At 44.2% G+C, this 26,376-nt stretch overlaps 1 protein-coding gene across 1 annotated transcript; it reads right to left on the reverse strand.

The window, feature by feature from the left end:
• Positions 1 to 207: 207 nt before the first annotated feature.
• GRTP1 (growth hormone regulated TBC protein 1) lies at positions 208 to 26,213 on the reverse strand. Its single transcript, XM_035114920.3, has 8 exons — positions 25,553 to 26,213; positions 20,607 to 20,758; positions 14,910 to 15,068; positions 12,665 to 12,789; positions 9,636 to 9,732; positions 1,996 to 2,168; positions 1,696 to 1,881; positions 208 to 517 (listed from the first exon to the last, which is right to left on the reverse strand). Exons 1-8 carry the CDS (start codon positions 25,609 to 25,611, stop codon positions 428 to 430), a joined length of 1,041 nt encoding a protein of 346 aa, XP_034970811.1. The 5' UTR covers positions 25,612 to 26,213; the 3' UTR covers positions 208 to 427.
• Between the last annotated feature and the right edge of the window lie 163 nt (positions 26,214 to 26,376).

Genomic DNA, 26,376 nt, shown 5'->3' on the forward strand with positions numbered 1-26,376 from the left:
TTTCCAGCTGCTGCAGATTATTCTTAAATACTTCTGCTAGATGTCTTAGGCCCATTTTACTATGCAAATTCAAGAAAAGGGGATTTCAAAATAGAATTTATTTTGCCTTTTTATATTGATATTTATAAATCTATGTATTTAAATATTACAAAATCTTCTGAAGGTATGCAGTGCATTTGTTCCCCCCCCCAAAAAAAAGGTTACTGCCACAGTGACCACATTTTATTCTCACATAACTTAAAGTTTTGTTTTTACATAAAATAAAAAATAATCAAATTACCCAGTTCAACACTTACTTGAAAGGTTGGAGAGAACTGGTCATGTCAATCAACACTAATGCAAACTGAAGAAATGGTGTATCAGTGGAATTAAGTGAAGAAATGTGCCCATTTTTTGCAGCATTTTGTCTGTTTTAAATATTGTCCGTTTATGTCTGAGCAATCAGATTTGCTCTACAAGTTTCTCGTAGTTTCTCTATTGTAGCCCTCCTCAGACTTCCAGGCTCTGTAAATATTTTCTAGAATTAAGATATTTAGAAGTAGTTAGTGTAAGTCAGGACACAGTTCTTTTTACATCCTTGAGTATTCCCATCACTATAATGGATCTTTCCCCTGAACAACATCAGCGAGGCTGGGGAGCCCAGGCCCTCCTCCATACACACTGCCCAGGCTTATGTCCCAGGGTGGTCACTTCAGTGCTGCTAACTATGAGTCAGATTCAGACTTGCTCTTCTGTGAGCAGAAGGGCTCCTGTATGCAGAAGGGAAGGAGATCCAGTGAAAATTCTCTGGTGCTGCCTCCCATGCTGCTCCGCAGGATCCCTTGAACATCTGACAGCAGCTTTACAGGAGATTAGAGAGCATCAGCAAAAATTTCCTCAAACTCCTCCCTAGTGGTGTGTCCTATAGAGTTTGACCCGCTGCTAGTTCTATCGAACCAACCGAAGTTCAAGAACACCATGAAAAAGCACATTGAGGCAATACAGTTGGTACAGTGATCCCTTGGTTTATGAACAAAATTGGTTCTAGAAGTCTGTTCATAAACCGAAGCGAACTTTCCCATTGAAAGTAATGGAAAGCTGATTAATCCGTTCTAGACGAGGAAAAACACCCCCTAAAGCAGCAGGGCCTTTGCTTCAATGCCAGGCCTTTGTTCCGATGCCTTCGCGGAGGCCAGGAAGCGCTCCCCGGCCTCTGGGAGGCATCAGAACGAAGGCCCAGCCTCCCCGAAGGTAACGGACGCTAGGGTGTCTTTGGGGAGGTTTAGCCTTCGCTCCGATGCCTTCGGGGAGGCTGGGCCTTCGCTCCGGACCTTCAGGAGGCATCGGAGCGAAGGCCCGGCCTCCCCGAAGGCATCGGACGCTCAGTAGGCCTTGGGAACCTCGGTTTACTAACTTCCAGGTTAGGATAGTAAACCGAGGTGTTCCGCTGTACATTGGAAATCTGTTCAACTTCCAAAACGTTCAAAAACCAAAGAGAATCACCATCAGATGTTTGGCTTCCAAAAGAACGTTCAAAAACTGGAACAGTCACTTCCGGATTTCGATCGTTTGGGAGCCAAAACGTTATAGAACTAGACTGTTTGACTTGAAGGTACGACTATGCAGAAAAGCAACAGCAAATAAACTGAAGGCTGCCAGTGGTCACAGCGTTTCTAGCCAGTTTATAATTTTCTACAACATGGGATGCCTACCTACCTGCATGAAAGTGTGACACTCCGTTACAAATGGTCCTTTGGTGATCTCTTTAAATCTATCACAGATATCTGGGAAGTTGGTGGCTTCCAAAATGAAAGCTTGGTGGTGCTTAATTAGTGTTAAGGCCACACGAAATATTATTTTTGATCCCTCGTAGAACAAGCAGTCCCAAATTCGAAGTACAGTCTGTAGGAGACAGGATTTTGTTTAAAGGCATCACTAAAGCATATATATATAGCCCATGTCATTAACAAAAACAAAAAACCACACAGCTAAAAATACCATCAAGTTCTCACTTGCCTCTACTGGAAGAATGTCAATGAACAAACATATAAACCAACGCGATACCAGCAAAGTCCACATGATGCCATGTTTCTCCATTAATTCTGCAACGGCAGGAACTTTCATTTTCACAAGCTCTCCAAGAACTTCTTGATCTGTTTTCAGACCCATCATTTCTGGACTATAATAATCTTTAGGGGGGGGGAAGGAGGGAAAGAAAAGCTAATCACCAAAATGATCAATTGCTATCACTCATTTAAAAGGGGGGGGGGAACAGTATATGGGGAAGGGAAAGAGCTCATTTTTCAAAAGGTAAAATTGCAGCATGTCTTTCCACTGAAAGCGTAAAGGGCTCAACCCCACCTATTGTGACAGCTGTTAAGATGGCTCAGATTGCAATGTAACTAGGAGAGGCTGTCAAAATGCCCTGCGTTCCATGACTTGAGCGGACTCAACTCTAGATACACAAATGCACAGTTGACAGATAAACAGCCGTGTGTGACTATATGTGGTACCTTTTGGGATTTATCCTTCAAAGCATCTCAGACCCTACCTGTCAGGGGGACTCCTTACAGGGACCCTCCCCCCGTCATCCTGGCCAGCACTTCACCCAGTGACAGCACTAGCAGCGGGTCAGGAGGAGGGAATGAGGAATGGAGCGGGGTGGAGATAGGGCTCTCAGACGTGTCAGAGCCTAGGCACCGACCCAGCTGGCCAGAGGGGGAAGGACAGCGCAGCGAGGTGCCGGAGCCTCTGCAACGCTCCAGCTGAAGGACAGGAGAAGGAACGCAGCCCCTTCTGGTGCCCAAATTGAGGCATGCGCCCACACGCAGGGCTAGGGGGAGGCGCTTTGGGGTGCCCAAGCTTTTATGTTGGCCAAAGAGCCAGAAGCAGCCATTGCCGGGTTCTGAATCGGACTAGGCAGTCATGTGTTCTGATATCTCTGCACTGTAAATAATATGCACAATAAAACTCTGAAAGACAGAGCGGACTGGAGCGTCTTTACTCGAGAGTAACCGCAACAATCCCCTGACACTATAACATGTGGGTCCACAAAACGTTCAAAGGCCACATGCAATTGTCAGAGAGTTATTCCAACACGAAAAGGTCTCAGTACAGCTCCATAAATTAGTGCCAGCCTTAGTATGATTTATCACCACCGACGACCACATAATGCAATAGCTCCTCTCACCTATTAAGTTCTGCAAGACTCTCAGAAAACTCAGGGGAAGGGAGGGTTCTTACTTTGTGCACAGTGATCAGGGGCAGCTGGTTGCAAGAATGGTTTTGTGAGCACTGGTAGTCATCAGAAACTACATTTGTGGGTCCCTGGGTCTCATTCTGGATGGGGTACTGCCTGATAAGCCCTAGAGAAACTGCTCCAAGCTAATTCCCAGTTCATCACAGGCACCTGAAAATATAAAGTTGCTAAATGTGATTCAAGACTACAGAAGCTGCTGTTGGCACCATAATAGGCTTGGGGGCAGGTGGCAAAAAAGTTGTCAGATAGGCAACCAAGTAATTCCCCCCCCCCTCTTTATTTTTTTAAAAAATAAACTCAGTACTGTATTTAAAAGAAATACAGAAAATAAACAGATTTTCTTAAGGAAGCCTCCAGAGGGCGCTCTGTAACTTGGCATAAGTCACTGTGCATCATGTTCAACATTAATCACTTGATCTGTGGAAAAGGAACAGCAGTTGCTGCTTTCAGTCTTCAGAGCAGAAAACGAATGCTAAAGCTCCCACAAGGCTAACAGGGCACCTTTCCAAGCTGCTAAAAAACTAGACTGAGGCTAGGCGCGCCATTATTGAGCTACTGTGCTTTCATGATCAGAAAAATAATAGCGCCAACTGAGCACGGAGGTCAACTAGAAATTAAAAGTTTTCCAAGTTTGTGCCCCAGTGTTCTATGGATTCTCTCTGGCATCACTGTGCCACACAGAGTGTGCCTTATTACTCCACATACGTGGAGTATTAACATCCAGGCACAAAATAGTAAGAGGGAGGGCCCTTTCTGCAAAACAGGCAGTGTAGAAAAACATATTTAAAACCAAACTGCAACAATTAAAAAACCAGCAAAACTTGAGATAATAGTACAGTGGTACCTTGGTTTACAAACAGACTGGTTTGCATACGTTTTGGATTACAAATACGTCAAACCCGGAAGTGCATGTCCCGGTTTGCAAACTTTTTGGATTATAACCCTTTTTAAAAAAATTACGAACAATTTTTTTTTGCAGGCCCCATTGTGGAAAGTGTGACATGAGTTTTGGTTTACAAACAGTTTTGGTTTACAAACAGACCTCCAGAGTGGATTATGGTTGTAAACCAAGGTACCACTGTACTGGAACTTGCAAGAGCCATTTAAATACTACCGAGCAGAGGTGCCAATTTGAATAAAGTATTGGCGGGGGGGGGGGCAGGTGGACCTCACCCTGCAGAATTGATCACAAGACACAGTACATGCACACCATTTGAATGGCAATGCCCATCAACTTTGGGGATGCCTGAAGCCAGATATATTTTATTGCGGGCAGGTGAAGGGCCCTTGGCCCCTAGGAGTTGGCTCCTATGGTACCAAGGAAAAGCCCAGAAATGAAGAATTGTTTTTACTGAATGTTGGAAGATGATCAAGTAGGGCACCAGCGAAGATAAGGGGGGAGATTTCCATAGCCAAGGCTATTAAGAGAGCCTTACACCCAGTAGCTACCTATTTAAAGAATCAATGCCTATGAGTCAAGCCTATGATCAATGTTAGAAACTGAGATATGAAAGCTAAGAGCTAAATGGCACCTTAAACCTTGGTTATGGGTGCAACAATATGTCTAGGTGCGCTTTTTTATAACAAGAATACAAAGCTGAAAATGAATGAACTGCTGCTAAAACACTATGTTCATTTTTCACATGGTCTGGTCCTTTCCCTGCCCACCCCCCTAATATTCTTAAGAGGGTCTCTACCCCAGTCTTCAGAGAATAGCTGGAAGTGAGGAGGCAGAAAAAGGTCCTTCTTTCTTACACTGCAGTTTTAATCCGAAATCTTAGACGCAGTACTGCGCCCAGAGCTCAGAAACTGCCCGCGCTAATTCCCTGTTGCAAAATGTGCCTAGAACAATGGGAGTTTCGAATGCTGCCTATGATGGAGATCTTTACCACTTGAGGCAGGCTCAGAAATGGTATAGGTGGTCCACTAAAAGGCCACTGGTCCTGCTAGCTAGGGATCATGGGAGTTGTAGGCCAAAACATCTGGAGGGCCGCAGTTTGGGAATGCCTGGCATATGCTGTCACCTACTGCAGTTCAGTGATTGGGGAAGGAGAGAGACTGATTCACGGTGGAGATAAAAACTTAAAATTAACTGTGTCCTGTGTTTAACAATTCTAATCATCCTAGGTTAACTTGATTTATCCAGTTCATCAGTCGACTATGAACATGTCTAACTGAGATTTATCCAATGTCCTGTATTACCTGCATCTTTCCCTTCTATCTCGACATTACTTTCCGCAATTTCAAATATCACCTAATATAATCAAATACAATCAATTAAAATCTGAAGCATCCACACTGGCCCTGTGACATTCAAGCTCCTTTGCTTGTGAACAGATTTAGGATACAGGTAGGTAGCCGTGTTGGTCTGGATCGAAGTAAAATAAAAAAAAAATCCTTCAGTAGCACCTTAAAGACCAACTAAGTTTTTATTTTGGTATGAGCTTTCGTGTGCATGCACACTTCTTCAGATTTAGGATGTCCAGTTCTTGGAGCAACCAGCCTTTTAAGTCATGAAATAGCTGAAAGACTTGAGGCAGCAGGATTTTTCATAAACCAAGTGAGTTGTATCCGACACTACGAAAAACAACACCACAAAATACAGAGCTGCAATAGAGACAAAGGAAAGCTAGATCACTTAAGATTCGAACCTGCATTTTACTGCAGTGGTTTTAGTATTTGTGTATCAGCTTGAAAGGCTGTTTGGGAAATTGTTGCAGAGTGATGTTGACGTGTTACTTAACCAATTGTATTAACTTGCAATTACTGGATGAAAACCAATGTTTTCACCTGGAAGAGTTCAATAGCTTTTGAGCCTCTCTCTCATGCAACTTATGATATAATCCAAAGATATGCTTGTGAGGCAGAGGCATAAGAAATTTAAATGTTGAGTGCTGGCCATTGTAGGTTTGCACTGGCTTTACAAAACAGTTGAAGCTCGGTATGTGTTTGCTTCCTTTTTAAAAAATGGGTAAAAGTGCTCTAAGAGAGTATGTTCCCTACCCAAGTTCCCAAGTAGGAGAGAGAGAGAGATGCTTTTCCCAATGTGCTGGACAGAGGTATGCTTTATACTGCTTCCTCTTAGCTCACAATATATACCTCTGATTCAGACAGCAGCTGAAAACTCTGCATCTGCTGCAGTACTGACAGAGGAAAAACTCCTAAGATAGGGTTATGATGATGCTCAGGTTTGTGCATGCATTCCCTTCATCACTGGGACTCTTCACACACACAGTGGCTTTTAGGGCTCACAGTTCAACAGAATTCTGCTTGCCAGAGTTCCTTGATTACAATCTTTAATAAAGCATCAATGCAGTTGCAGCTGCTTTCTTGTCCTATGGGAGAGCCAGTGTGGTGTAGTGGTTAAGAGCAGTGGACTTGTTGTCTGGTGAACTGGGTTCGCTTCCCCGCTCCTCCACATGCAGCTGCTGGGTGACCTTGGGCTACCCACACTTCGCTGACGTTTCTTAGCCTCACTCACCTCACAGAGTGTGTGTTGTGGGGGAGGAAGGAAAAGGAGATTGTTAGCAGCTTTGAGACTCCTTAGGGATAAAGCGGGATATCAAATCCAAACTCTTCTTCCAAACTCTTCTATGGACCAGTAATGAGATTTGCAGGAAATAAGGAATAAATATTATAAAGGCTATGTGGACTTGTTCTCTGCTACAAATGGATTAAAAAGCATATCCAGAAATAGAGCATGGTGCAGTTCCCTGACTTTTTCTACTTTTAAATCTCCATCTTCAGATAAACAATGCACAGAAGCTGAAGAACCATCTTTTGAAACACTGGATATGCATGCCCATTTAGACTTCAACACAAGGTTGCTGTACCCACTTTTGCAAGAATGTTTTAGAAAAACCTTGGATGTTTAACTGGGAAAAAGATAGCCCAAATACTTAACAAAGAAGTCAAAATGAAAATTGGCAAGTTGCAGTCTATATCTGGAAGATTCTAGCCCTCCAACAACATCCCCCAAACACAACTCTTCATTTTCTCCTACGTCCATGTGTAGTGATTATTCACTCTTGTGAAGAGATTAAGTGCAGCACTTGAGGATATGGGGGGGGGGGCTATTTCACAATACTTGGCAGCCCACCCAACTTATGAAAGATGTGCATTTATTCAAACATTTTTAAAGGAGAAAGAATCAAGGCTGTGCTTGCATTCACACTTTTAGGAGCATTTGTTTAAAGGCATCTTTAAAGGCATCTTCTCAGAACTCTCAAAACACCAAAAGCACCTCAATTGCCCTGTCCACTACACAGGAACTAATCAAATTTCAAGGATTGTGCAAATGGATCTGCACCATGCTTGAAAAAGAAAAAGGAAAGAATAATAATAAAAGATACTATATAAGCCGACCCAAATATAAGCCGAGGCACCTAATCTTACCTCAAAAAACTGGGAAAACTTATTGACTCAAGTATAAACCGAGGGTGGGAAATGCAGCATTTCAAAAATAAAAATAAATACCATCCTATGCCTTTCCCACCTGTCAGCGGTGAGGTGGGGGGAGAAGCAGCAAGGAAGGATCCCTTCGTCGCCGCTTCTCCCTCCTGATCACCTCGCACAGAGCAGGCATACGACGGGGGTTCGGAGAGTCGAAGCGCAGCGTTTCTCCAAGCCCCCAGTCCTGTGCCTTTCTCCCCTGCCGCCCACCTCACTCGAATATAAGCCGAGGGCAGCTTTTTCAGCACATTTTTGTGCTGAAAAAGTAGGCTTATACTCAAGAATACATTGTACTTAAAACAGGAAGGCGCATTCAGATCCAGCAACTGTGAACTCTCTGCTAGGTTGTAGTTACACGTTTTCACTGTTAATTCCTTCTTGTTGGGTAGAGCAGAAAGGGGGAAGAGAGGCCGCTATCTGGTGTCTTGAAAATTCCCATTATCTTTGGGATAATGGTTAAAAGACTTCAAAAAACAAAAACAAGGGATGTAGCAGAAATAATTCAACAGCAAACAAGACTTTCAAGATGTCACAGGTTTTGTACCCCAGGCCTTCCTTCTAAAGACATGCTCTAAAAAAAAAATCCAGCCAGTCACTGGAAGATGAATGAATCACTAAAGATTCCATTTCCTTTTTAAGAGGCATGCTTTAGAAGTTTCTGTTGTACTACACCAGGCATCCCCAAACTGCGGCCCTCCAGATGTTTTGGCCTACAACTCCCATGATCCCTAGCTAATAGGACCAGTGGTCGGGGAAGATGGGAATTGTAGTCCAAAACATCTGGAGGGCTGAAGTTTGGGGGTGCCTGTACTACACCTTAACTATTTTAATTAACATGCAAATGAACAGAGGCCTGCAGAAGTGCTCTGGTTCAATTTCGCAGATTCTTTTTATGTAGGTTTTTCCTTTCCTTCCTGCCTGCCTGCCTGCCTTTTGTAAAGGATGAAAAGTATAGCCAAACAGCAACTATGTCTCTGTCTGGACTGCAGCACTTTCTATTGCAGGTGGGAGCTCACATGATTGAATGATGTACCATGAAGACGACATTCCCCATACATACATAGATATCCAGCATGTCAGAAAAGGCTAGGCAAGAAACATCTTCCAGGTTTTCTCTGTGGTACATGCTTTTTGGTATAGAGCAGTGGTTCCCAATTAGGGACCCAGGGACTTGGGGTCCATGGAACGCACCCAGGGGGACACGGCCCCACCCTTTGTCACCCACCGCAACTATTGGGGGGGGACATTTTTGCATGAAAATATCACAAATTCTATGGTCTGTTTTAGCTCTGCAAGTTTGCAAGTTTTCAATCTCTCTCTCTCTCTCTCTCTCTCTCTCTCTCTCTCTCTCTCTCTCTGTGTGTGTGTGTGTGTGTAGTATAGGATTATGTTGTGATAGGACGTAGGGCCTCTTATGGAAGGAAATAACCCGAATGCCAAAAAATACTATGCTGTGTGCTCGCAGCATTCGTTCGAAGCAGCTGGAGGTTAAAATGCGGAGAGAGGCAGATTCCTGGCCGCGGGCTTGCTTAAATCAGTAAGCCGTGCCCCCTTCGAACGTCCTGATTGGACGCGCCAAGGGAGTGCCGCGGCCGGGCGCCAGCCAATGGGCAGGGGAAATGGCAACCATTCCCACCCCCCACGTGTCGGCCTCGTGGGCCCACAACCTCCATTCCTCCTTACGGCGGAATGGACTTTAGTAAAAAGAGTAGAATATATCAACATGTATTTTGCTACATATACAAAAGGGAAGTTTAAATAGAATGAATACAGGAATGTGGTTGCTATTTCCTACAGAGAACTGCTTTCAATATAGTATTTGGGTAATTCTCTGGAGTTACAATATTATATGATTAGACTACCCATTTGATAGTCACCCTTACTTAGCTCAAACACAGGAAATGATCTGTGACACAAAGATAGAAATGGTGGGAATCTGACCTACCAGGCAATATTCGACCAATGAGAGCATCTAATAACCAAAAGGATTCCTCTTCATTCCTTGTGATGAGAATCAGGTAGCCTGCTATGAAATTCATGCCCTAAAAACACAAAGGAACAATTTATCTAACTAGCTTGATATAATGTTGACAAAAGTAATATTAAAAGGAGCCAAGATAATAAATGGAAGGGGCAGAGGAAGGAACTACAGTAATGGTAATTCATGCTTATCAAAAGTCAGTTTTAAAAGTGTTGTAAGCAATTCCTTGCTGCAGATGCAAGTAAAACACTTCAATTTTGAGGCTATATTAAAAGGAAAATAATGTTTGGGCCACTTTGACTTTAAAATACCACAGACTAGGTCTCCATTTTTAGTTGTGCAAAGTCTAGAATTCCTTGAATAATGAAGGATGAAAACTGTTTGAATGACCACAAATGAATGCATAAAACAAAAGAAATATTCCGGGACGTGACTAAGCCCCGTTTTCATTTATTGTTATTTATTAATTTATATACCGCTTACATGACAAAATGACTTCCAGTTGTATTTTTCATTGAGTGCTCACCCCAAGCACACTCCTTTGCTTTCAGCCAATGATAATACTCAAACCTTTGCAATAGTAATTAGGTGTTGTTATTTTTTTTTTAAGCCAGTTAGGAATTCTACAGCTGACTCTAGAATTACACCTGTTCACAGCTTGGCTATTTGAAGTATAACACACATAAGCAACACAGGAAATACAACTGGATTGTTTGGTTTCTGCATCATAAGATGTAATCTGGTTTTATTTTTGTTTCCTTACATTTATGCCCCACCTTTCTTTCATCACAGAACCTAAGGCAGCATGCAGGCAGTCTGCCACGGACCAGAACCAGCTGAGTGCATCACCATAAACACTGTAGGGTTTTTTTTGACACATATATTTTGGGTTAAGAAGCGAAATGGCAATTAACTCAATTATTTATGATGTGGCTAATTGGCATAGAGAAGAAAGAGCAGACAAAAGACAGTCTCTGTGCAAGAAATGCATTTTCAATGCTGGGGGAGAGTAGGACTGTGTCAATTTTATCGTAATATTGCTTCCAGGGGTGTCTTAGCTATAGAGGCTAGTGGCGTGGGGAACCACGGCACCAAGTTCTGGAAGGTGCCAGGGAAGAGGTGGAGGCTGGACGCAGTGCCTCCTGGCATCAGCTCGCTGCCCTCGACTGCCTTTGCCAGGCCATGCTGCGCCCGGAGCCTCCTCCCTGCCAGAGGAGCCACCCTCCAGCCCCACCAGCAGCGCTGCCCTCGCCCGCCTCCACCATGCCATGCCGCGGCTGGAGTCTCCTCTCTGCCGGAGGAGATGCCCTCCAGCCCCGCCGGCAGCGCCACCTTTGCCCGCCATGCCATGGTCAGAGCCTCCGTCCCACCAGAGGAGCAGCCCTCCAGCTGCTGCCCACCCAGAGGGAAATGGTGGAGCGGGGGGCTCCAGAGGGATCTGTGCACCATGGCGCCAGATAGGCTCAAGACGTCCCTGATTGCTTCACATTTGACGGCAACCCTAACCCTATTTACCTGGGAGTAAGCCACCACTGAATTCAATATGACTTACTTCTGAGTAGACATAGGGTTGTGCTGTTATTTCTATTTCTGCAACACACCCACACACCCTGCCATGAATTTCTTTTGCAGCCATCCTAGTCACACTCACAGCAATTGCTGCTCTGCAAGTCTGAAGTGTACAAGTTGTAAGATCGTTTTAAAACATTCATGGACGCTCGTATCAGTTGCAGTCTGTCAGATCTGTCTTTTGAATGCATCTCCTGTTTCATCTCTTTCTTTTGAAACCTCTCTGAACCTTTCACTAATCACTCTTCTATACCATCTTCTTCTATGGAAAAGAACGAAGCTCTCTCATTTTTATTTCATAAACAATGCGTTGGTCTCAAGCAGGAAGATTGGGAGGGGGGAAGGGACTCCTGGGTAAATGAAGAGTTCTCCCACAACTAGTAGCTCAGTTAATCCAAAATAGGTCCAACTGTTTTGCTTTCTAATTCCAAGAATTCATAACCATCTGTTTGTGCCTAATGGGCATGGTTCAAAAACATTTGTTTCCAATTCCTCCCGAAATGCAAAAAAAGCTAACAGATGTTGTAAACAACAACAACAAAACCCTCTATTCTACTTTATTGGGGTATTTGTCCTCCAATTGTGAGGGTACTTTTTCAGTCCTCAGACTGCCAGCTTGCTCAACAATAGCAACCATGGTGACAGAGGGTTATTTGGCACTGCAACAAAAGAGTGCCCCTCAACAGACATTCATGGAGCAAACTAAATTGTACATGCCAGCATAAAAGCTCATGCACTGAAGCATCGTACTGGAGCATACAATAGAATAGCAAGGCAACACTAACGTCACAGTTCACAGTGATGTTTCTCAGGGAGTTAACTGTCGAGCACATTAACATTACAAGCATTAGGAAGGTCCTGTTGAAACACAAACTCGGGTGCTCCAGGATCCCAAGCATTGTCCCACACTTGGTGGGTGGTTGAAAGGACTCAAAGCAATCTGTGCCCCCCCCCCCCGGTGCGCTTTGTACATCATGCAATCTTTTACCTTGCTGAAAAGGCTTTGCCTTCTTTTAAAGAAACGTCTAATTCTTGCTTTTAAAAGGTCTCCCAACTGATGTTGAGGTTTACGGTGCATTTTAGAGAACGGTGGCAGCTCACTTTATACCTACGGCAGTTTGATATGCAATGATGGCGTAAGTTCGATAGGTATTGCTCGCATGTGAGGTGGTGCGAGGGTCTCTGAGCACCAGTCTCGAGAGGCTGTTCTGGAAAGGGCTGGAAAGTTCCAAATAAAAGAGCAAACTGGAAGGTACTAAACTATGGCAAATTTCAGATATTGACTAAGGACCAAAATAGAAGGGTGGGGTGGTTAAGTGCATGAAATCGACATTGTTCAAATCTTGCACTGCCATCAAGGACACCTAAGCTGTAAATGCTTCGCTTTAAAAGAAACTCATGCTTGCATACTTAATATTACATACCTGGCAGTATCCCACAGACTGATTATGGTGCCCATATGCCACTAATACGTTGTAGAGTGTCTTCTGTAAGCAGGGATCAGCAGTTTTGCGGAACCTTACATTATCCGGAAATGTCCTATTCATGTCTAAAATGTAAAAAAAGGAAACGGCAAAAATAAAAAAAATTATCTATAAAGCAGTATGATTCATGGACCTGGGATCTGAAGTTGCCTTCTCACCCATGAACTCAATAGTTGACACCATGTTATCTATCTGTGATTCTCTGCTGTGGGATTGATCAACAATATGGTTCAGCTGTCCTATTGAAAGGATCGAAACAGCCTTATGGACGCATGACTTGTGTGTAGGGGATGCTCAAATACAGATCTGAACTAGCAGAACAGGGCCATGATTTTAGCCTTGCCCTCAATATCAGGTTGTTGTTTTTAAACATCTGCACATTGAACATGGTTTTCTGTATAGGAAGAAGATCAACATTACAGGCTTTAAGAAGCCTTTTATTCTTCAGCAATGCAGGCAAAATGCTATAGATCTATAAACAGGGTAGGTTGACTCTAAACAAATCTGAAGTAGACTGTAATTCACAGCTCATGCCATAATAAATTTGTTGTGTCTTTAAAGGTGCCACAACTGTGTGTCTATTTCGTCTGCCGACTGTCCATGGATTTAACATTATCCCATCTCCCTCAGGACTGCAGAGAAGTCTTTTATTGTTTCTTTGCATGCCAGGGATTATCCTTTACAAGATTCCAACAGTCTCTTAAAATGACCTTGAATAATCACCACAGTTGCTTGCCTAGAACATTAACTTTGTGGTGGTATCGCTGCAGTCATCTAAATGTTTGTACTGTATTGCTTTTAAAGGGTTGCTGTACACTGCCCTGATATTCTGAGAGGCTTGTTATACTTGGCAGAAACTGGTATTTTATTCTATAATCAACAGAGAAAGAGTATTTTTCTTCTTCTATATAATCCAAACATAATCTAGATCTAATGCATTTATTTATTTTTTTGCCCCTGAAAAGCATTGCATGTGAAATTGGTTTCACTCCAAAAAGTTCATTGCAGATCAGTTCTCTGTAACCCCTCAGTGTGAAAACCGATGTGATGAGACCGGGGAGGTACCCACACTAGCCCAATGGTGTTGTGGGTGAACATCACCACTGCCTTCTTCATTCACCCGTGGCATGTGCAGGGAGGGAAAGGCGTGACTGATAAACAGGAGAGTTTTAAAATGCACAGCCAGTAACCCTTGTGGATGACAGGATCTAGAAACAATCTAAACTGAAAGCAGCATGTTGAGGGCAACCATGAATGATTCTGGACTGAGGAAAAACTACATTTCTGTGCTATGAACGCATCAGTGTATACACAACCTCACTTGGGACCTATGGAGATACTGCTGGTACCAGTCTGGCAGACTATAAAGCCAAATAATCCATTTGAGCAGGGATATATATACAGTGGTACCTCTACTTATGAATTTAATGCGTTCCGAATGCATATTTGTAAGTAAAAAAAATTGTAAGTCGAATCCCATAGGAATGCATTGGGAGAAAAAATTTGTAAGTCGAAGCAACCCTATCTAAAAATTCGTAAGTAGAAAAAATCCTATCTAAACCGCATCCAAGATGGCGGACGGAGTTCCATTCATAAGTAGAAACATTCGTAAGTAGAGGTACCACTGTATATACATAAACATAAACATAGGAATTGCCAAGAGAATGTCCCACACTGAACACAAACACCACTGCTTCTGTGAAGGGTCAGGTTTTCACATGTCTCCAAAACTAAGGCACAAGTCCACAAAGGCACCAGGCAAAAATGTCTCTCTATAAGCCAGGCCTTTGACTGATTAACATTCTATGGCATTTTAAATGTGTTTGTGGGAGGGGTGCTATGGGTATGTTTTATTATGTATTTTGTGTCCTGATTTTGTATATTTATGTTGTGAACCACCCTGTGGTCTTCCGATGAAAGACAATATACAGTACAAAGAAACAAACTTCCCACACTTGTCTCTCTATCCACGGAATACTTGGCTACAGGCTCCTTGGTAAACAACAGACTAGAACAGGCACCCCCAAACTTCAGCCCTCCAGATGTTTTGGACTACAATTCTGATCTTCCCTGACCACTGGTCCTGTTAGCTAGGGATCATGGGAGTTGTAGGCCAAAACATCTGGAGGGCCGCAGTTTGGGGATGCCTGGACTAGAACAACCACATATATGTTTAGATGCTAACCTGTCTTAATTGTGTCCACGAGTTTGTCATTTTTGTCTCCCTCAAGTAATTTCTGGTAGTATCCAGGGTTTTGTTCCATGTGGGACTGAGCACCACTCACCACCATCCAAACCAGTGCACGGTGCTCATTTGGAATGCCTTTCCTGATATAGCGTTTTACTGCAAAAGAAAAAGCACACCAGTTGATATTTCAAGCATTATTTTTTGGATACTTAAAATACAAATACAAATAATAATAATAATAATAATAATAATAATAATATAATTTATTTTACCCCGCCCATCTGGCTGCGTTTCCCCAGCCACTCTGGGCGGCTTCCAACAGAAAAATAAAACACAGTAATCTATTAAACATTAAAAGCCTCCCTGAACAGGGCTGCCTTCAGATGTCTTCTAAAAGTCTGGTACTGTAGTTGTTTTACTCTTTGACATCTGATGGGAGGGTGTTCCACAGGGCGGGCGCCACTAGCGAGAAGGCCCTCTGCCTAGTTCCCTGCAACTTGGCTTCTCGCAATGAGGGAACCGCCAGAAGGCCCTCGGTGCTGGACCTCAGTGTCCGGGCAAAATGATGGAGGTGGAGACGCTCCTTCAGGTATACTGGACCGAGGCTATTTAGGGCTTTAAAGGTCAGCACCAACACTTTGAATTGTGCTCGGAAACGTACTGGGAGCCAATGTAGATCTTTCAAAAAACAAACAAAACCCCTCCAAGGGAAGTAAAAGGACATTAAGGTAACTAGTGTGGCTGGGACAACCCAGTCACAGATAGGTGGGGTACAAATAAAATTATTACTATTATTAACCAGCAATTGCTGATCATTCCACAAACAAGAGCTTGAAAGTGCAGAACCAACATTTGTGCGACCTTAGTAAGGTAGGAAACTTCAGTGACAAGAGGAACACACAAAAAGCAGGCAAGTGCCCTTTTCAGGTGACCACAAAAATCCTGAGAGAGAGGTAGTTTGTGTGTATCATGGAGGAGGGCAAAAAGGAAGTGATTTGTTTATTTATTCCCATCTTTTTCTACCTTCCTTTATTTATACTCGCCATGGAAGGAGGACTTGTTTCAACTTGGGATATTAATACAACCAAACGTTCCTGGGTTTTCCAGGTTAATCGTTTTTTAAGTTGATTAGTATACCTTCTGTTTTAATACTTTTTAGCTTTCCAAAATGTTTTACAGATTCTAAATGATTGTACCTGCACCCTACTTGTGCTGGTCTATGACCGTAATAAATATTTGATTGATTAAGTTGATTAAGAATATGAAAATATCCCTACAATTCTAAAATAAATTAAAAACCTGGCTCAGAAAATGCTGCCAATATTACAATAGCCAAATGATTCCCATCTACAAAAAAAGAATTGGGGAGGAGAATCCATTCATGCATTTTTCTGTGTATGGATATTACAGATTGTGGATATTTATAGCTAGGCAAAGCACCATATTTGAATATTGTTTCCATAATGTCTCTTGCATTTGCAGCTGACCCTTTCCCATCATGGCTATTGATTTTAAAAGTAAAGCCAGCTTAAAACACAGCTCAATCAGATGCTGCAATCGGATATAGCCTCATGACTTTGGTGGACAGTGGAAGGGGAATCCAGCCCTGAGGCTTAACATACATTATTCTTTAATGTTGTTGTTGTTGTTGACAGCAAAGTCACGAGCCCAGGGCTGCCCATACCATGATGTTGAGTGAGGTAGCTGCCTCAGGCTGGACACTGGCTAGAAAGGTGTGCCATGTGGTCTGCCCTGCAGCCTCTAAGCTAGCTTCCTTCCCTAGCATAGCTGGCACACCAGTGACACAATCCGCCTGAGGTGGCATGCTCCTCCCACCCCACCAGGGCGTGGGTCCGGATCTGTGGTGATGAGGAAGCATCCATGGCATGCCTCACGTGCCAAAAGGCCTCGAGCCAGCCCTGCAGAGGCCTATGATGAGGAAAAGTAAATTGAAGTTATGGAGGCCATGCATTCCTTTCTCAGATACTGTCCTTCATCTGAATATCACAAGGGAGAGAGAGAGAGAGAGAGAGAGAGAGAGAGAGAGAGAGAGAGAGAGAGAGAATATCTATGAACCACAGCAACTCCCCCTTCGTAGTCCTCAAGTTTGCCCTGACACTGCTCTGAGTATCCAGGTGGGCACAGGTGTGTGAGACCAACTCCCCTCTGCTCACCTACCCAGGTTTCAGTGATATGGACCAGACCAGCTTCCTCATCTATAATCAGAGCATGGAAGAGAGATGAGGGAGGTTTTACTCAAAGCCAACCTGGCATTCAGCAACAGAAGCCATAGACCAGGCACGTCCAACAAGTAGATTGTGATCTACCAGTAGATCACTGGATGTCTGTGGTAGATCACTGCTAGATCACTGGCACCCCTAAAAAAAGCTCACCCAAAATTTTCCTCCTCCCTAAAAAAAAACTGAACTATGACCTGAAGCCCTAAACAAAAATGGGCCTCCCTCCCTCCTAAAAGAAGCTCAACAAGTTTGACCTAACCCCCCCCCAAAAAATAGGGCTTCCCTTCCTTAAAAAAAACTCAACAGCTTTGACCTGAACCCCCCCCCCCGCAAAGGGGGTAGATCACTTCCAGTTTTTAACTCTATGAGTAGATCAGAGTCTTTTGGGAGGTGGCCACCCCTGCCATAGACCTAAGGGCTGGCTGATGGGACAATGGGAATTCCCCAGGTTAGAGGAGGGGCTGGCACACAGCCCAGTCACCAACGGCCTGTGCCGTGTGCCCCTTACCTGGCCTGCCCTACTTCCCCCTACCCTCAACCACTGCGACTGGAGGCCCCCCTGTTCTCTCCAGTTCAACCACTGCGACTGGAGGCCACCCTGTTCTCTCCAGTTCCTCTCCTCCCAGACACATCTGCCTTCCCTCAATAAAAGCAAACAACAAAAACAAACCCACAGAAATTCAAAACAGTTAAAACAATTGTTAAAACAATCATAGAACCATAGAGTTGGAAGAGACCACAAGGGCCATCCAGTCCAACCCCCTGCCAAGCAGGAAACACCATTAAAGCATTCCTGACAGATGGCTGTCAAGCCTCCGCTTAAAGACCTCCAAAGAAGGAGACTCCACCACACTCCTTGGCAGCAAGTTCCACTGTCGAACAGCTCTTACTGTAGCAGTCTCTGCTTTTGAAACTGGTGCTGCAGCCGGGAGATGTACTATTGCATACCTCTGCAATCTATCTTTTCAGGGTGTTTTTTAAAATATATATAAAATGTGTGTATACGTAGGGGAGAGCAGAAGAACTCAAATACCTCTCAAACTGCTCTATTTTGGGTTTGAGCCAACTTCTATCTACACCCATTAAGGATTTCAAAATTAACACTTTATCAAGAATCTTTTAAGGGGAGGATTTTTTTTTACTTTCAGTTTAAATGGAAGCCAAGCTTCACAGATTTAGCAGTGCTGGGACAACCGCAGCAGGAATATTGTGCTGGAATTTAGAAAGCTATGTAGAGCCAGCACCTAAAGAGACACAGGCAAAGAAAATATTTAAATATTTTGCCAGCTCTGATTAGCTTAATCACGTTCCAGTTTGGCAATAAGCCAGTGGTTGGGCCTAATTATGATAAACAGCCACTAATAATCAGTGGCATCTTACTCGCCCAACTGGTTATAGCAGTTTCGTATGTACAGGAAAACTTGTATAATTGCAAGCTACTTGTCACCATTCCAGCAGTAAGCTGTAATTGTTGTGCAAACACCGTCATAAACTTGCCCAGTTCTCTTCACAGAGGAATAAGTTAAGCATACCTGACTGTGAAATCCCCCTTTTCCTATTCAGCCCATGAAGCCTTTGAATATGCAAACGTGAAAATATTTTAACTAGCTTCAGTGTCATGATTTGTCATCAAACTTTGTCCTACTCACTAAATGAGTTTTATCTCATTACTGTAGCTTGGATTCCACCTTCCATGACCAGAGTCCTGTTCCAAGGAATGGGGCCCTTTCATAGCCTCTTCCTGCTGAATGCCCTATGTATTTCCTGAAAATCTGCCCCCAAGTGTTGGGGGCCCTTCTAGAACAGTATGAGATGCAGCACAGGGGGAATCTACAACAACAACAACTAGAGACTGAGAAGAAGTGCCTTGCTGTTCATCTCGGTGGAACTTTGGAATCAATAGATATTTGGATTAATTAATTAAATTTTATTTTCTTGCTTCAGCTTCAGTAATATACATTTAAAGGAACAAGCTTATATACTTCCTTTCAGCATTTACATTTGCTTTCATAAGGACGCATTTGAAAATCTACATTTCCAAACATGCCATATTTAAAACAGTGAGGGAATAGAGACATTGGGGAGTTTCTATTCACGGCAACTCACTGTGCTGCATTTGCAACAAGTAGCATTTGCAACAAGTACCAAACATCCGTAGTAGCCGACAGATTATTTCTTACAAGGACAGAACTTACGTAGAAATGAAAGCAATTAATCAGCGATCAAGTGTCAAAAACGGGGGTTACCCTCCTTGCAGTTTCCCCATAAACTATTCATTTGGGATGTAATTTGTATGCCTGCTTACCTGGGACTCACTAGAACAGGCTTCCTCAACCTCGGTCCTCCAGATGTTATAAGACTACAATTCCCATCATCCCTGACCAGGGCCGTCTTAAGCACATCCAGCGCCGTGGCGCAAAGGTCCCTCCGGCACACCCTCCCTTTCCCCAAATTTAGCCTGGGGTGAAGGGCGCCATTGGGGCTCCCTGACTACAGCCCGCTGCCCAGAGGCCTGAGGCAGTTGCCAAGCCGCTGCCTGTGCCCTGGGAGTGGTGGTGGTGGGGCAGCGGGCACCGGCTCGGCGGGCAGGGGATTCCCGTGGCTGAGGGAGAGGCGGCGGCGACGGAGGAGGAGCCATAGCAGGGGTCAGCAAACTTTTTCAGGAGGGGGCTGGTTCACTGTCCCTCAGACCTTGTGGGGGGCTGCACCCACCCCCTCCCAAAAGCACCCCCAAAAGGCCACTCACGCCGCTGCCGCGGCCTCATCTTCGGCAGTGTTGGCGTTGGCGTCCTCTGGCTCAGCGGGGCGCAGAGCCCATGCTGCTGGCCTGGGCGGCAGAGGCAGTCTCCGTGCCACTGTCGCTTCCTTCCTGCTCTCAGCCGCTTCCTCCCACTTGACCACCTCAGCGGGAAGGAAGGGGCAGCACCCAGAGGCGCCCACAGCTTCTGATTGGCTGCAGGAACTTCCTGCAGCCAATCAGAAGCCGTGCTGCATCACAGAAGTCAGCCTCCACGCCGCACCTGTTTAGCGCGGGGACTGAGCGGGCGGCAGGGCTTAGTGACTCGTTGCACCCTGCCAATTCTGGGGTGCCCCTGAGAGGCCGGTGCCCTGGCGCAATGAGCCACTAGCCCCTATGGGAAGGACACCTCTGTCCCTGACCACTGGTCCTGCTTGCTAGGGATCATGGGAGTTGTAGGCCTAAAACATCTGGAGGGCTGAGGTTGAGGAAGCCTGCACTAGAATATACTTCAGAGTAGATTTGTATAGGATCACACTGTTTGTCCAGAAAGAATCAAACTAAGGTCTGAAGTGGGGTAGGTGTACCGGTAAGACTTTGGCACTACAATAAATGTGAAAACAATGTCCCCCTATTGAAAAAGTCCTGTTGAAAAGATTCAAGCAAGATTTCATACAGGAGAAGGAAACAAGGAACAGCTTCATACTGGAATATTACCTTTTAAGCTTTTCGGTACACCGCGGTTACCCTTTAAAAGCTTGGACCATTTAATTGCTCTCCTAGTGAGTATCACTAGGTATCTAGAAAAAAAATCTTCATATGATGTATAGTCAAAGTTTGCTGGCCTTTCAAACCCATACGGATCCACTCTGCAACAGAAGGGAAATCATTGTACAGACTTATTAGTTTTATGTAGTTATATAAACTTCACATACCTAAATTAAAACTATTTTTCCAGATATGCAGCTTAGAGGGAGGGAAAACTGGACTTTAAAATGTCCGAATGAAAAAAATGTTTATCGACTGGAAATGCCAGAATGGGCTCAAGAAACCTTCCGGAAGTTTAGAAGATGAGTCTGCTTTTGTAGACACCCAGCTAACACCCATTAGCTTTGGTGATGGCTGATGCTAATTAGGACTGATAGATAAGAAGACAAAGAGGCCAACAGCAGGTGGAGCCAGAACAAATGACAGGAAGAGCAAATTTAGTTATGCTCCCATCATCCTCCCTTCTGAGTCTACAATGGCAACACTAAGGAGGAAGGTTACAGTTGGTTCTACCCTGAGGGATAACCAGCCTCATATAACCAACATGCTTAAGTCTAATTAATGAAGGAAGGGGTTAATGCCATAGAAGTGTTTGGATTTGATATCCTGCTTTATCACTACCCGGAGGAATCTCAAAGCGGCTAACATTCTCCTTTCCCTTCCTCCCCAACACCAAACACTCTGTGAGGTGAGTGGGGCTGAGAGTCTTCAGAGAAGTGTAACTAACCCAAGGTCACCCAGCAGCTGCATGTGGAGGAGCGGAGACACAAACCCGGCTCCCCAGATTACGAGTCTACCACTCTTAACCACTACAGCATGCTGGCTCTCCACTTACTCATAGAGTAAGTGGTCCTGCCAGGCATAGCTAGGTCACTCCCACTACCCTTGGGAGGAAGAAAATTGGGCCTGTTGTTGTACCTAAGTAGACCTCAGAAGCTCAACATGTGAGGTCTGAGCTGGTTGCTCCAAGATCAGACCACATGGCTCTAGTACCACATGGATTTATGGACTACTTAAAATGAGGCTGCATTTTAAAAATTTTAAATTTTAATATTATATTTTAATCTGTATTTTAATTAATTGCTTTTTATGTTTTATTGTAATTTTATTGGTGTGAGCCGCCCTGAGCCCGGTTCTGACTGGGGAGGGCGGGGTATAAATAAAAATTTAGTAGTAGTAGTAGTAGTAGTAGTAGTAGTAATAAGCCTCTTCTGAGTTCCTATACCAATGATTTAGGAACTTTCACCACTGTAACTAAACCAAGTTTTACTGCCCATGCTTTCTAAATGCTGTGTGGAAAAGCACATGAACCTAACCTTTGGAGAGTTTAACTTACCAAGTTTGTGGACTTTTTCTATGCTAAGGGAACAGGGGGACTTTGGAAGTAACTTAGGACGACATATTTTAACGATCTATTTCACACTTTACTTTGCTGCATATTTTGTGATTTTTATGTCTGCTGGGGTTTGCTCAACAAAGAGTACTTGCCCCAAACCTGGATCTTGGCATCCAGGGAATTCTTTTGCATACTTATTTTTTTCCTTCCAAGTAACACTTTCAACCTATCATATAGGGCTGTAGTAAAGATCACACTGTATATAAAGCACATTATAACCTGGTAATTATTTTTATCTAACCAGGACATGAATGGACCATTTATACAGAGTAATATCATTGCATGTTTTGTAATTTTAATCCTGATTATTTTTCTTTTTATTAGTAAAGGTAAAGGGGTCCCTGACCATTAGGTCCAGTCGTGACCGACTCTGGGGTTGCGTGCTCATCTCACATTATTGGCCGAGGAAGCCGGCGTACAGCTTCCAGGTCATGTGGCCAGCATGACAAAGCCGCTTCTGGCAAACCAGAGCAGCACATGGAAATGCCGTTTACCTTCCTGCTGTAGCAGTTCCTATTTATCTACTTGCATTTTGACGTGCTTTCGAACTGCTAGGTTGGCAGGAGCTGGGACCAAGCAACGGGAGCTCACCCCGTCAAAGGGATTCGAACCACCGACCTTCTGATCAGCAAGCCCTAGACTCTGTGGTTTAACCCACAGCACCACCTGGGTCCCTATTACTTTTAGTAAAGGTAAAGGTAAAGGGACCCCTGACCATTAGGTCCAGTCGTGACCGACTCTGGGGTTGCGCGCTCATCTCGCATTATTGGCCGAGGGAGCCGGCGTATAGCTTCCAGGTCATGTGGCCAGCATGACAAAGCCGCTTCTGGCAAACTAGAGCAGCACATGGAAACGCCGTTTACCTTCCCGCTGTAGCGGTTCCTATTTATCTACTTGCATTTTGACGTGCTTTCGAACTGCTAGGTTGGCACTTGTTACAAATCAAAGATCTTTTCAATGACCAGAGTTTTACCTCAGTTTTACAGTCATGGTTTACTCAGGCAAGTGATAGCACACTCTTGCAGAGAGTAGACAAGGCCTTTTTTCAGGTCACTTGTGTGTTTTGCATTAAATTCTGAACCTCATCAAGCTCTGTATAATGGGACCAATATTGATTTACATGCTCTGGTCCATGGGGTCAGGAAGAGTCGGACACGACTGAACGACTAAACAACAACAACAATTGATTTACATGGTTGCTTATCTAAATGGATGCATAAGGCAGGCCAATCAATCAATTTTCAGCTCCCTTTAGCCTCTAACTATTAGCTGCTTGAAAACATAGACAAACGAGAGAATAAAGTGTCACCGCTTAAGACATTTCCAATAAATAATATCAGTTTCACCATGTACATCTAAAGGGAAATGTTCAACTACAGGGACATGTGCTTAAGTGCCATTGGTTTCGATTGAACTTAAGCATGCATAACTGTGCAGATTTAATCACTGCAAAAGTTCAAGAAAGCTCAGCGCTTCAGCACAAACAAGTTGTATATTTAGCACTCAAACGCAAAAGTCACAACTTTCTCAAGCCTCCCAGAAAAGCATACATGGGACTTTGGATAATAACGTAATCCTTAAAAAGTACTCTTCCAAAAGAGATGGCCATGTTGTTGTTTTGTTGTTTAGTCGTCTTCGTGACCCCATGGACCAGAGCAGGCCAGGCACTCCTGTCTTCCACTGCCTCCCGCAGCTTGGTCAAACTCATGTTCGTAGCTTCGAGAGCACTGTCCAACCATTGAGTCCCATTGCTCAAGCCCATTGCTCAGTGTGGGTGAGCAAGCCTTTCCTGCACTACTAATACTGTACAATATGTTTCTATGCTGCACCGTTTTGTTTTGTTTTTAAATAAAAGTATCGCACTGTGTTTCCTTGTAACTTAAGACTTCATGTTTCCACATTCCATTAGGTCTTTTCAGCCCTATTGGAAGGATGGCATTCAAACAAGCCAGGTTCCAACCAGAATCTGAAGTGGTACAGCTCAGGAGAAAAGCTTTTATTACTGTCAGTGGCAGCTCTTGGGGTGTCAAATTAAAAAAAATCAGCGACTCTCATGCTCCATTCTAAATCGCAGCTATGGCATCCCCAAGGCTCCATGCCTAACTGGTTGTGCTCTGCTACTGTATTGTATAAACGGCTGTGCCTGATAATATGCACCAGGACAAAGAATACTGTACTGCAGTGGCGGTGTCACTCTGAATCCCAGTTGCTAGGATCCACAAGTGGGGAGAGAGTGTTGTTGCACTTAGGTCCTACTTGTGGACTTCTCATAAGCCTCTGGTTGGCCACTGTTGAGAACAGGATGCGGAACAATTATGGATCTTTCATCTGATCCAGCAGGTCAGCTCTTCTTCTGCTACATCCTTGCATACCCACTGTCTGGTGATAAACAGGGAAATGCTGGTCAGCCCATCCTTGATGTCTCATCTATCTCTCTGTAGAAATTCCACTGAGCCTTTTTTTTCAGCTACAAGGAAATTTATAAACATAACTTCCATCTAGACAATATTCAGCCTTCCCATATTCTCCAGTGACTTGCCAACCTCTGTGCTCTCTTATTTATAATATTTCTGTAATTTATAGAGTACTGCAGAACACAAATTGTTTTGATATTTCTTATAACAACAAGGGTTTCTTGTTTAAAATATTTTAGACTGCCTTTCTGGACAGAGTTCATTAGAGTTTTAAGTTTTATTTTACAAATTAGAGTGTTTTCCTAAAGTTCCATGTAGTAATAACAATAGGGGTGATGGGGGGTGTTGGGGAGAGATTTAAAAAAATAATAATTAAATCTCGCTATTTTATGAAGTTAAGATGCCACTAAATGTAAAGAACTGAAATAAATTAATTTTCAAGTGGATTGGTTTAAAAGCATAAAGAACAGTTCATTTTTTTCCATGTAACCTTCCAAAGGGAGTAGGTTTTACCATGGCAGCTGTAAACGATTAATAATCTTGGCAGTAAAAGGTTAGTTTTATTACAATAAAACCTGAGAGAGAGTGACAAATCAAGGTATTTGGTAACAGGGTTTTGAAAGTTTAATTATTTGGGGGACGACGACAATGTAGTTAGCTTAATTAACTTATCCACTGAATAAAACAGCCAGACCAACATTGCCAACTGAAACCTGAAGGGCAGAAATAACTGCCCCACTGTGTACTCAGTAACCAATTCATGCGATACAAACTTTAGATGAAAACCACACGCACGAAGCACTTTCAGTAGGAAAAGGAGCACTCCCAGGTTCCCAGCATCGATTTACCCCAAACGTAAATAAGTTTTCTGGGTTGCCTTTCTCAAGCAAATCCTGCTGCTGCTGGTTTTTGTTTTTTAACTTCCTGTTGTATCACAGATACACCTGAGGGGCCACTTAACACCAACCCAGGAAGATATATATATATATTTACATTTGGGCCATGATATATATATAGAGAATATTAAAGGCACACATACAAAAAGCAGGAGGGCAACCCCATTATTCTGCAAGGGCGCAACCTACCTGTGGACGTTGCTCTCGCGGTTCTCGTGCTTCGCCCGCCGCTCTTCCTCCCCGTCCATGGGAAGGGAGTACTCCGGGTTCCTCCAGCACAGAATGGTCGAACCCCCGCCCGGCGCGGCGCGGCCTCGCCGCTCCTGCCTCCTCCTCCTCCTCCGCTTCCTCCTCCCCTTGCTGGAGACGAGTCAAAGTCCCACCACTCTTACCAAGGGAGAGCGCGCCTCCTCCCTCTTCTTACACTCCGAAGTTGGCTGAAAAAAAAGTGCCTTTGGCGAGGTGGGAGGGAAGGGAGCGGGCGGTTTCCAGAGCAGGGCAGCCTGCAGTAGAAAATGTGTTCACATTGGAGGGCGGCGGAGGAAAAAAGAGCTGGAAGCGTCTCCAAAGTACCACAGCGTTGCCCTTCAAGGACAGGGAACAGAGCGGCGCGCAGAGCTTATCCCTTTCTGTCCGCGCCCAACGCTTTTTCAGACGCGCCTGTGAGGGAGAGTTTAGCTTATTTGTGGCTCCCACCGCCAGCCGAGTTGGGAATTGCGCCTCCTTAAGGACAGCGCCGGGGCAAACGGCTCCTGAGGTAGAGCGACTTAGGAGCGCAGCAGCTGAGAAGCCTCCCTTTCCCCGGGTGGCTGAGCGCGCGACTGGCTCCTCCTCAACCTGCTGCTTCGCTCCTTCTTCGCCTCGAGTTGCGCGCGCAGTTCCCTAGAAAAACCTTGGGGAGGAGAAGGAATCCTCTCCCCACGTTCCTCAGTCTTGCTCTTGCTGCTCGTGTTGCCGGCAGAGGAGGCGGGGAGGGAAGCCTCGCCAGGGCAGTGAGGGCAGCGTTTCAGTTT

This window comes from Zootoca vivipara, chromosome 4, assembly GCF_965207765.1.
Source record: "Zootoca vivipara chromosome 4, rZooViv2.hap1.1, whole genome shotgun sequence".
Classification (NCBI taxonomy): domain Eukaryota; kingdom Metazoa; phylum Chordata; class Lepidosauria; order Squamata; family Lacertidae; genus Zootoca; species Zootoca vivipara.